This window comes from Pongo pygmaeus, chromosome 3, assembly GCF_028885625.2.
Source record: "Pongo pygmaeus isolate AG05252 chromosome 3, NHGRI_mPonPyg2-v2.0_pri, whole genome shotgun sequence".
NCBI lineage: Eukaryota > Metazoa > Chordata > Mammalia > Primates > Hominidae > Pongo > Pongo pygmaeus.
In genome coordinates this window covers 126,073,644-126,086,771 of record NC_072376.2, presented here as the reverse complement: position 1 = coordinate 126,086,771, position 13,128 = coordinate 126,073,644, and the positions used below count along the sequence as shown (strand labels likewise).

Here is a 13,128-nt window from a genome sequence, read left to right as displayed (position 1 = left end):
TTCTATATCATTTAAAACCTGTCTCTAAATAGATGAGGCTAAGATCTTCTTCTTCTTTTTTTTTTTTTTTTTTTTTTTTTTGAGACAGTCTTGCTCTGTTGCCCAGGCTGGAGTGCAGTGGCATAATCTCGGCTCACTGCAGCCTCGGCCTCCCAGGTTCAATCGATTCTCCTGCCTCAGCCTCCCGAGTAGCTGGGATTATAGGTGCCCGCCACCATGCCCAGCTAATTTTTGTAATTTTAGTAGAGACGGGGTTTCATCATGTTGGTCAAGCTGGTCTTGAACTCCTGACCTAGTGACCCACCCGCCTCGGCCTCCCAAAATGCTGGGATTACAGGTGTGAGCCACCATGCCCGGCAAGGCTAAAATCTTCTAACTACAGTTGTCCCTCTGTATTGGTGAGCGATTGGTTCCAGGCCCCCATTTCCCCCACCAATACCAAAATACATGGATGCTCAAGTCCTTTATATAAAATGGTGTAGTATTTGCATGTAACCTATGCACATAATCCTGTATAATTCAGCTCTATATTATTTATAATACCTAACACAATGTAAATGCTATATAGTTGTTATACTGTACTTTTTAAAATTTTTTGTTTTTATTGTAGTTTTTTATTTTTATTTTTTCAAATATTTTCAATCCAAGATTGATTAAATCCATGGATTTAGAACCCACAGATACAGAAGCAACTGATACAGAGGGCTGATAGTATTCAAACAAAACAAAACAAGACCAGTTGCAGTGGCTCAAGCCTGTAATCCCAGCACTTTGGGAGGCCAAGGCAGGAGTAATGATTGAAGCCAAGCATTCAAGACCAGCGTGGGAGACATGGCAAGATCTCTTCTCTAAATAAATAAATAAATAAATAAATAAATAAATAAATAAATAAATAAGCCAGGCATGGTGGTGCATGCCTGTAGTTCCAGCTACTTGGAAGGCTGAAGCAGGAGGATATCCTGTGCCTAGCAGGTTGAGGCTGCAGTGAGCCATGATCTTGCCCACTGTACTCCAGCTTGGGTGACAGGGCAAGGTCGTGTCTCAGAAAAACAAAAACAATACTCCTCAAATCTTTACCTTATTTCTAGGTCTGACAAAAGGCTAGCAATTTTACTAATTTTGGTGGAAATGATGATAAGAATAAATTTCCTTATAAGAAGTTAAAAGTCAAAGAGTCCCAGGAATTCCTATGTAATGACAAATTTTCATGTTTATTATTTATTTATTTATGTAGAGACAAAGTCTCACTCTGTCCCCCAGGCTGGAGTGCAGTGGTGCAATCTCGGCTCATTGCAACCTCTGCCTCTTTGGTTCAAGTGGTTCTCCTGCCTCAGCCTCCCAAGCAGCTGGGATTACAGGCATCCACCACCACGCTTGGCCTTCATGTTTATTTTTTAAGCCAAGCTTTATCAATAAGCGGCTTTCAAAATCTGAAATGTTTCCAATACTGGCCAATATTTCTAAAACCTTTATTTTATACTTAAGTTTTTTTAATGAGTTTTACACACTTGAAATTGATGAGTTAGATACAGAATCTAATTTAAAGCACTAAGGCTTAAATTCAAACAAAGGTTATGTATAAACACACACATGGTCTCTCCACTTTATAATAATGGTCTTTAATTATTATCTAACGCCTCTGGCATAATGGACTTCTACTGTAATTTGCCCTTATTAGTCTTTTATATTAATATTACCATTGTTTATATATAAGAATAAATAAGAAAATGAAGGTCAGGATATATTGTTGTAACAAATAATTTCCATTTCTTGATTGTCAGGCACCCTATTTTATTTAATAGCCTTGTCTTTCTTATCTCAAGCTAATGAAATTTAAGTATTGGGGGAAATTTTTAAGCATAATATAATGTGTGAACTTTACCATTAGCCCACTGATTTCTTATGGAAAGGAAGATAAAATTTTGTAAGACCTTGCATTCTTTCTTCATAGTTGTTAAAATGCTTAGTTTTCTATTCCTATTATTGATGAATACTTTGGATTATGGATGTGTTGTAATTGGCAGTTCGGCATTCTAAGTTTCAAAGCGTATTAATAAACCTTCTGGAAAAGGAGATTTTCAGTTAAAAAAAAATGTCTATACATGATTGAGTTACTGGTACACCTCACACTTGGAGTGAATTTTCAGGCAAAAACAAAACTAGCAAGAGAATGGGTATGCTCATGTCCAAAGCAGGTACTAAATTTCATGCCACTCTTCTCAGTTGTTAAAACTGACTCTGCTGACAGGGCTACATTGACTTCCACTTTGGGCGCATCAAATTGAAAAGCATCGAAGCACAACAAACAGCATTGCATTCAAAAATGCAACATGATTTCAGGCAACACACAAAGGCTCCAAGGGTGGGGTGTTTTAGGGTCAGGAAGTGACCAACTCTGACACAGCAAGCAGGCAGTCAGTGTTCACACGGTTTCTTCATCAACTTGCAAAGAATTTTGGATCCAGTAGCTATATCGTCATGTTCTGAGAAAACACAACTTCACAGGCATCCCACTGCTAGAGAAAGTTAAATTCCTCTAAATGTAGGATTGCCAGATTTAGCAATTAAAAGTACAGGACAGCCAGTTAAATTTTAATTCCAGACAAACAACAATTATTTTACTATGTCTTAACTATTGCATGGGTCATATACAAAAATTTATTTTTCATCTGAAATTTAAATTTAACTGAGAGTCCTATATTTTACCTGGCAACGCTATCAATAGGTATCTGCTTCCGGAAGGGCCTATCTTACAAAACATAACTAGAAAACATGGAAGTTATATTGGCATGTGCCCCTCAAGAATTTGTTTTGAGGGAGCTGGATGGAAAGATAATATAATGGACAAATGAAGAGATAAAATTAAGAACTTTAAATGACCAACAGTTGGAAGCTAAAGTTTAATATAACAATTTTCAAATTTGAAAGCCTTCAACAACCTGAAAAACATGTCAAAATTATTTGTTTCAATTAATATTTTATTTTTATTTGAAAATATACATGTACCCCATATAACTTTTTTAATAAAAGGGAGTATATTATAACTCCATAACCATCTGAAGATTTGGAATTGGTCAGTGAAGAAGCAAAGTAAGAGTGGCCACAAATTCCACAACCATTTTATATGGATTATTCTTTGAAGATTTTGTAAAAATCTCCACTAAAAGAGATTAATTTAGGGGACTGCAATCAAGAAACCCACAGAATATTCTTGTACATGTTATCATTATAATGTGATAACATATTGTAACAGTGTCACTATTGCTCCTCTGATCCTATAAGCATTGGAATGCAAATAAGAAAAGGTGGAAATAAAAAAGGAAAAGGTAGGCAAGAACACAGAGGTTTTTTGTTTGTCTGCTTGTTTCTTTTGTTGTTTGTTGTTGTTGTTTGTTTTTTGTTTTAATGTTACTGGCCTGTAAGTAAGTCTGTTCAGGTCTCAATTTAAAAAAAAAAAAAAAAGGTAGTCATCTCAAAAAAAAAGCGGGGGAGATGATGATTACTTTTAAAGTTCTAAGAAGTGACTAGAAATTAAACTTATGTTGGCACATTGTGAAATTACTCTTATGTCTAATGGAGTAAATAAAGATTAGCATATAATATTACGACCTTAGGACCAATAAGCTATAATTAAGGAAACTTATAAATATAGACTTTAAATTCTTCAATGATTTTATGCTCCAATTACTGAGTAACATGAAGAGAGAGTATTAAATAATTTTAAAAATCAATTGAATTAATTCTCACAATGGATTTTCCTAGCCATCAGAAACTTCACTGTGGAAACGGTGTGTGAAATACAGAAAAAAAAGAAATATGAGAGGGAATACAAATAAAAAGTGAAATTGGACATTCTCTTTCACAGCTTAAATGGAATGAGATGCCAAAAATTAGCAACAAGTGCCAATCAATTGCTTTTGATGACACAGCTCATTTTAATAATAAGCTTATTTATTTTGAGAGAGTTATTTCTGGTGCACATGTGAATCTCAATACTCTACTAGCCCTTCTTGAACTTCAAATACATGCCTGTGCCTTGTTCAAAGAAGTTCTCTTGCTCAGGAGAACATTTGCATTCAATGATTTATCCTGATACAATGACCAAAGTTTAAAGAGGAAAAATCCAAGAAAATGAGACATATACAAAGAAATTAGAAGTGAAAATCCTAATTTAGATTACATAGAAAAATTCTGAGACACCCAGTACTTGTTGATTGAATGAAAGTGGTCTGGAGACCAACGTTCATTCCAGGATATGTGGTATAACTTTCAGCTAAGAGAAGCCTCCACTCTAGCACATCAGATCAAATCAAAAGTAAAAATCAGTGTAATGTTACAAAATGGGAAATCCACGTAATTGAAGAAGGAAGAGTTTGACACCAAGTAAAAGTCTCTGATATTGATCTATCTCTGGTTAATCTTTTGTTAAGATTAATTATGGTAATGATTTGATGTTTTTGTGAAAATTGCCTGGAATACAATTCCCTCAAGCAACTAGGTTGAGCCCTGAAGATTCTATTCGAACCAATTATCCATTCACTTTCAGAGGAGCTTTTAAATTGTATTTTGTTTTAATAAATGCATTTAAGATGCATGTTCAACCCACCTACACCCAGAGTCTTAAGCTGTCTCATTTCATAGCTTCCATTTTACTTTATAACACCTCTTACCCTATCCAGGTTCTTTCCAGTGAAGTTCTGGTGATTATTTCAATAATATGTTATTACAAGGGCCCTTCTCAAAGCTTGGTTGCTTACTTCAATGACATACACGCAAACACAAGTACACACACCCACAATCTCTGTTCCTCTCGCTCTTCCTCCCTGGGGTTATTCTGACCCAAGCCATACTCACAATGTTAGTGACATCTGGAGAGGCTCCGTTCTGCAGCAGAAGGAGGACAATGTTCAAGTGGCCCATGAAGGCAGCCACATGTATTGGTGTGAGGCCAGACTGCGAAACAAAGCAACAGCAGTTTTACTCCTCTGCACCGGTGGGGCTTTGGGGCTTCTTCAGATAAATAAAACTTGAGTGAAGAGGACAGAAGATGAGAAAAAGGAAAGGGAGGAAGGAGTAAGAGAAGGAATGCTTTGTGACTAGCTAAAACATTTTTCTACCTCTGTTATAGCTTGGATTGAAGCCCCATATTTCACCAGCAGTTCCATGACTTTGATGCGGTTTTTCTTGCAGGCAATGTGCAGTGGAGTAAAACCATTCTGTGCAAAAGACAATCAAGTTAGTTGAAAACATGCAGAAACAATTCTCACACAACTCCATGCTGGCACATTGCAGGCAATAATGTTACATTGTCACATAATGTTACCATTTCTTCAACCCCTGTTGGTGTTGGAATTTGGAAAGAAAAATGGTGATGTGTCCCTGTAGGCACTGAACTTCACTTATGTGTGGCGGGCCTGTACATAATTCTGTTTGTGTGGTTACAGAGAAAACAAAAGTGAAGAAAAATACATGGTCCTTCTCTTTAAAGAAAGAAAAACAGAGAAGCAATTATATTTTAGAAGTTCTAAGATGTTTTAAGGTATATTGATTGTCCTGGTTATTAAATTACTTGAAGATGAATTGAAGATAAGCAAATATTCTTCTGAAGGGCCATTTCTCAGAGCATAAGAATTATTCATCTACTTAAAACATCTAAGAATATACTGCCTTTGTAAGAAATATTTCAACTTTGCTACCACTTTGTTTATAAAGGGCATATTTCAAGTCAGCAGAAATCATTATGTTGATCATTTTTACATACAGAAGCTATATTTTTACATCATTTTTATAACATATATGCCAATCAGATAAATTTTATTGTATAAAGAAATGACTGTTAAGTTCTTGAATATTTTCAAGAAATGTATGGAGAATTTCTGGGATAAATGCAAGGAGGTAGCTCTAGGGGTAAAGAAATGTGGGGAAGAAGTCTGTCAGGTACTTTCTAACTTGGCGAACTAGGCTAATGCCCAGGAATTGGGGCAAATTAAGTAAAATGTGTTAAATGGCCCGGTGCTTACTCATCGTGTATTATATATTTTTTTATTTCAACAATGTTCCTTTGTTAGGTCTATTCTGCCAGCTAACAATTTTGCATGTCCCAACATGGACCAATCATCAGTCAACAGTTTTACATACTAGCAGTTCTCAGGAAAGCATATGGTCTTACTTAAGCTGATGACTTCTTATTTTTCACAATAGAGTGATAAACATAATTAATTGGTTAGGTCATTTCCCCTGTTCATGAGCTATAAAACATGCCAGATAGAAATAGCCACATGCAATGCAGCACTTAAAATATTTGCAATTAACAGGCTGTGATATTTTATAAGCTTATTGACCACTATCCAATTAAAAATTGTTTTTGACTCCCCAGACAAAATGAATGTTTTCACATAATTACATATAAACTGGAAAATATATTCACTTCCCATGTAATTATCAATAAATTGATTCCAATGGAAAAATTCTCATAAAAATCATATTTAATATTTGATGATTCTAATGATGGTCTCTCAGCTTAAATACTGATTGTCTGAAGACCAATTTTAACAGACACAAACCATGTAAACACATAGAAAAAAAGGATTTACTTTTAGTTTGAGAATTAGGACACAAGAGGCATAAATTAGTACATGTCTAATACTTCCAATGATTATTGTTAGAAAATAAGTGAAGCAAGGAAGATTTATTCAATATCAGAACTGGGGAGACATAAAGCTGCTCTAGGGACAGCCTCTTGCAGTTTTCTCTTGAGCAGTTCCTGAAATGGTGTATATAAAATGCTCCCTGAAGCCGTAACACACTAGGCATAGGTTTTCTATTAGCCTATGGTTGAGTAATCAAGTCAACAATGAAAATTTTCAATTGAACTCTTCATAGGCTTACATTTTATACCCCCTTACATAGTCAAATATATTCACCATTAATTTTTTTTCCAAAAAGAGATTAATAAATTCAACTTTTCACACTCATGTTCTAACTTTATCTAGAGGTATCTAGAATTTATTTTGTAATTTCCTGTTTTTCAACTTCCATTTCCCATTTAAAACTGCTTATCACTCCAAAGGTTTCATATCTATCTGTTTGCAACTCACTGGTTTCAGAAATGTTACATTGGTGTTCTTTTAAATACATCTTTGCTCACCAGCATTTGCTAGCAAACTATGAACGTATGAAGTAGACAGGCTGATTGTGAAGGGTGACAAATTTAGCAGGATTAACTACATATCTGTAACCATGCATTGCTGGTGTATGCATGTTGGTCAATGAATGTGGGTTTGTTTGTCTCAATCTGTATTCAGTTAATGTGGACTGGGCCAAGTTTACCAGGGCTCTGGCGTTCGGATTGGCTCTCTTGTCCAAAAGGAGTTTGGTTACACGGTAGTGGCCACAGTGCGCAGCAACGTGGAGGGCTGTCAGGTAGTCTAGGGTGACATCATCAACAGGCGCCTTGTGCTGTAACAGGTGCTTCACACATTCCACATGGTCTCCCTGGGCAGCCATGTGTAGTGGAGACAGCCCATTCTGCACATTAAAAGAAAACAAAATAAGTCCATTTTTTTTCATTATTTTCAGGTTCCAAAATACAGCAAAGTTGATTCTTGATCTCCAACACAGTTAGTGGCAAGGGAAAAAATAATTTCCATTTGACATCAGAATATACAGCAGACTACATTTCGTAGAGATGAACACTAAGAGATAATTTAATTTCATAATTATGCTACCATAGACAAAAATGCAAATTAGTATGTTTGTCATGAATGGTATGTGTGGCAATTTAGCCTGATTTTACAGTTATTAGGGCAATATTAAATACAGAAAAATAGATAATAGCTAATGCTTAAGTTATTTGTATCCAACTCCATGCGTAGCAGTCTGCATTCATTTAATCTCTCTGCCTGCATTTCTTATAAATACAGAGGGAAGTGGGTGAATGAGAAGCAAGTGGGCGGATCAGGGAGGTATGGAAACTTTGATCATCTTTTAGATCCATGTTCCTCTGAAATTTTACAAATCCTTTTACCTATAGTATTAGGAGACTACTTGAATTGGACTTGGAGAAAACAGGTAGGTAAGGGCTAGAAGAGTGTGAGGCAAATGTGGGCCATGTGCCAATGACCTCACAACTTTTACATTTGAGGATAATCTAAATTTGTCATCATTAATATGGACCAAAACAGCTTTAGCCTATTCTAGAATAAGGTCAACAGCAGGAACACAAGAAAGCAGGGTAATGCACTGTTCATCAGACTCGGTAAGACTCTCATTTTTTTTAAAGCTAAATAAATAAACTTTCAGGAAACAATATGTAAACTTAGGAAAAAACTAAATTTTAAAAAACAATTTGCCTATTAAAGAGATGGAACTATTGTCTTTTCTTAATACCAATGCAAATATGGCCACTAGAAAAAGGATTGTTCGCCAAGTGTCCAGTTTGGCAGTCATTACATTCAACAAAGCAGAAATTGTATCTGGATATTTTACCAGAAAAGGCCCCCCACCCAATATTCTCAACAAGGAAGGTGATTTCAACACTGAGGGACAACAAAAACAAATACATTAATTCTTAATTGTGGTAGAGTATATGTGACTTACAAATTATTCATATATTTTGAAATAATCTTTATTCATAATTATTACTTTCATGTTTAGAAGTTCATTAAATAAGTTTAGAAAACAGCAACAGGCTGATGAGAAGTATTTATGCATTGAGGGGAAGATAATTGCAAAGTGTAGAAGAAATTCAAGCTTTGACGACGTTTGGACTGGAGTGTTGCATGTTTCTTTGAAAAATTATCATTCATTGATGCTGTCTTACCTATTTGAAGGTTATTTATGTGGAAAATAAAATATTCATCATCTAATCTTTTGTTGATTTTACACATGTTTACTTAGCACCTACTCAAGCCCTGTTCAAGTACTGTGGCTACAGCAGGGAACACAACAGACAGGAAACCCCTGTCTCTATCGAGGTTACATTCTAGTGTGGAAGACAGAATACAATTTAAAAACAATAAGAATTAAAGTATATAGTATGTTGGATGGCCATCAATGGAAAGGAGAAAACAAAAACACAGAATGGCCTAGGAAGTTTGTGTACATGAGTGCAATTTTGATAGGATGTCCAGAAATGGCCTCACTAAGAAGGTGAGTTTTGACATGAAGAAAGTAAGAGAGCTAGTCTTGTTGACTTGGAGGAAAAACACTTGAGGCTGAGAAAAGGCAAGTGCAAATATATTGTGTGGGGATTATAACTGGCATGATCGATATCAATAATCAGTAAGGAGAAGAATGTGGTTTAAGGCGAGTGAATGAGGAGGATGGATAAGGGGAGGAATTCAAAGAGGTGAGAGACCTTGCAGTTTTGACTTTTACTCAGAGAGACATGGGGTGCCGTTGGAAGATTTGGAGCAACAGGATTACTCTTGCTGCTGTGCTGAGAATAGAATACATGGACAAAATTCAAAAGAAGGGAAGTCGATTAGGGACCTCTTGCAGTCCTCCAGGTAGGGTTGATGGTGATCTGGACCAGAGTGGTGGTAATGAGATTGTTGGCAAGCTGCTGACTTAGTGATACATTTTGAAGGAAGAGGTGACAGTGTTTGGTGACAGAATGTGGAAAGTGAGAAAAAGAAGAGTCCAATATGACATGAGGTATTTGGCCTGAGAAACTAAAAAAATTAGATGGCCATTTGTTGAGATAAGAAAGATAACAGGAAGATTAGCTTGAGGGGTGGGTATTATAGCCTGTGCTTAATTCTGAGCTTACTAAATTTGAGATGCCCAGGAAACATCCAAGTGGCAATGGGGAGCTGACATCTACATATGGAATTCTGGAGATGTACACTCGTGGCACCAGCATACAGGTACTATTTAAAGATAGAACTACATGAGATTTCATAGCAAGTGAGTGTCAATAGAGAAAAGATACAAAGACTGAGCTCTGGAGGTTCTAACATTCAGAGACCTGAGAGATGAGGAGGAACTAGTAAAGGAGACTGAGAAGTGGCAGCTAGGAAAACAGAAGGAAAGTCAGAAGAATGTAATGTCCCAGAAGGTAAATAAAGAAAGTGTTTTGAGAAGACAGGACCAAGCAATCACACCAGATGATAATAACAGGAGAGAATGTAGACTACATGGGCTCCAAGTCATGTCACTGGATAGATATGGATAGATATGGAGGTGGGAGTCTCTGGAAATTATCTTCCAATTGCTTGAATTCTCTCAGTGTTATGGGAAATGAAGACAAGGAAAGAAGTCTAAGAAGTTTGAAGAAAATATAGAATGGTCAGATAGCGGGGATCGAGTGAATAGACTTAGAAAATAGAGCAAGATTGTCAGGCAGCATTACCAGCTGACTTGAGGTTAGTGATCACGAATCTAAAATGAGCACAGTTAGTGTGGCTGGGTGTTTCCTGTAGCCACATTTGGTTGCATGAATGTGAGTTGAATTTAATTGAGTGAAATGTAGGTAGTATGAATATGTAAGGGAGTAGCATAAATGACTATGAAATTTGTGCCGGGCAGAGGTAAGGGCATGATGTGAATGAGGGAGTGAAACTATGAAGGACCCAGCAGAATAAAAGAATTTCGGAACTGGGGTTCTGAAGAGAGTGAGCCGAAACATAGGAGGGGCTGGCAAGTGTGAAGTTAGACACAGAAATAGATAGAGTTTACAGTTACCTAACTGAGAGGCCAACTAGAAGAATTATCTACTGCTCTAATCAGGATATTAAAGTTACCAAGAATAAGAAGGGGTTGTGGTGAGGAGTCACAGTTTGCTGAGAGCTAGAATTGACAAAGAATGAGAATAGAATGACACTTAGATAGTTGCTTCAGAAAAAAGAACGGGTGATTTAAACCTAGGAGTTTTTATGGAAGGTAATATGGTTTGGCTGTGTCCCCACCCAAATCTCATCTTGAATTGTAGCTCCCATAATTCCCTTGTGTTGTGAGAGGGACCCAGTGGGAGATAACTGAATCATGAGGGCGGTTTCCCCCATACTATTCTCGTGGTAGTGAATAAGTCTCACAAGATCTGATGGTTTTATAAGGGGAAAGCCCTTTCACTTGGTTTTCATTTTCTTCTCTTGTCTGCCACCATGTGAGACGTGCCTTTCACCTTCTGCCATGATTGTGAAGCCTCCTCAGCCTCGTGATTGTGAGTTCCTCCCCAGGTGGAACTGTGAATCCATTAAACTTCTTTGTAAATTGCCCAGTCTCAAGTATGTCTTTATCAGTAGCGTGAAACGGACTAATACAGAAGGGGAGGGAGAATAGTCTAGCATTAGGCAGCTATTCCACTCCCAGGAGAGCAGTATTCCCTCACCCTAACCTGATTAATTCAACTTCTCTGTGTTTATTACCCTATACATATCTCTATTTTTTATAATTATCTTTTTTTTTCTATCATGCCCACTAATTTCTGAGCTTCTTGCAGCTATAGATTGTGTATTATGGCTGGGCGTGGTGGCTCATGCTTGTAATCCCAGCACTTTGGGAGGCCGAGACAGGCGGATCACGAGGTCAGCAGATCAAGACCATCCTGGCTAACGTGGTGAAACCCCGTCTCTCCTAAAAATACAAAAAATTAGCTGGGCATGGTGGCGGGCGCCTGTAGTCCCAGCTACTCGGGAGGCTGAGGCCGGAGAATGGCGTGAACCCAGGAGGCGGAGCTTGCAGTGAGCCGAGATCGCGCCACTGCACTCCAGCCTGGGTGACAAAGCGAGACTCCATCTCAAAAAAAAAAAGAAAAAGATTTTTTATTATTCATCTTGATGGTGCTTTAGTGACTAGAACACTTGCCTGGCAAATTGTATCTACTCAATATTATATAATAGTTGGATGCATGAATACATGAATATAATTGTGCACTCAGAGACACTTTATGCAGGATCCTTACATTTGAATGATACTTGATTTTACAGGAAGGACATTAAAAAAAATTCCATCTAGGTAACCTGCCATCTTCATTAGTGACATGACAATTACAAGCAAACTCTGCAGATAAGATTATTTTATGGTTTGTAAAGCATATCTGCCTATTTTCAACTTGATATTGGTTTTTGTATTGGTTGTAACATGATGGGTCTGAAATTTTGTTATTTCCATTTAAATTTCAAAGTTTCTTTATCAAAACTTTCCATAATTATCTCTGCATTACCCAGCCCAAATTGTTGCATTTTAAAGACAGATCTATACAACATTCACAGTATAGGTATGAGAATAAAAATAACGCAGATAATTATTTCTCTTCTCCATGTATTACTGATTTGAAGCCACTCTTTTACGGCATGTGGGCACATCTTTACAAATTGAGTTCATTCTACACATGTCTTCAATGTATGGGCTAGTTTTGTTTCAAATGATTTCAATTATATATAAATTGAAAAATATTTGTTTGTGTCAATTGCCTCAGTTTCTTCAGCTTACCCTAGTAATAGCATTAGTTGATACCAACTCTGTGGGGGGCAGTGGTATGCGGTGGAATGGAATAGGGAGAAAATATAACAAGTGCCCTTTGTCTAACTTTGTGTTGTATTTAAGGATCCAAGGTTGCTGCATATCACATTAATCAGCTCTGTATGAGTATCTTTAATTCGTGTCTCAAAATATTTTCTGATAACCCAATGTAGGGTTGGATAATAGAGAACTATACAATAATAAACACATTTAAAATACATTTGACAATGAAAAATCTTCAGCAAACCAACTCACAGTGTGGTGTTCATGTATATGGAAAAGTGCTTCTCCCATGTTTGAGCATATTGATAAAACGAGAGGAAAAAGGGCTAGATGTAGTATGTCATAAAGAAAATATGCTTGTTTAATAGTTCTTTGTAGGTGGCCTATTACAACTTGTGCTTTCCAAATCACCTCTACTAATCTTCAACATAATCAACCAATGCCACTGTTGAGTAATTACTTTTTATTAGTATTGCCTAAGAGATAAAGATTGGATGAGCAAAAAGATTCATTTTGTGTTGCTAATTGTTCTGCTTTAAAAGATAATTTTATATATGTTTCATAGTCATCTGAGAGAATCATAAAAATCTAGATTCAGAATCTAAGAGATATTCTCATTATATTTAAAATACAGATGTATTCAGATTTCCATCTGCAGTA

The 13,128-nt window shown here is 36.5% G+C and overlaps 1 protein-coding gene across 50 annotated transcripts in view; it reads right to left on the bottom strand.

Moving 5' to 3' along the window:
* ANK2 (ankyrin 2) overlaps positions 1-13,128 on the bottom strand; it is a 683,028-nt gene that overhangs the window by 119,579 nt on the left and 550,321 nt on the right. For all 50 annotated transcript variants that reach the window (XM_063663998.1, XM_063664003.1, XM_063664006.1 and 47 more), the window contains 3 exons: positions 7,330-7,527; positions 5,118-5,216; positions 4,855-4,953 (listed from right to left, as the gene is read on the bottom strand). In XM_063663998.1, the coding sequence (XP_063520068.1) occupies positions 4,855-4,953; positions 5,118-5,216; positions 7,330-7,527 (396 nt within the window). The remainder of the gene's footprint in view (positions 1-4,854; positions 4,954-5,117; positions 5,217-7,329; positions 7,528-13,128) is intronic.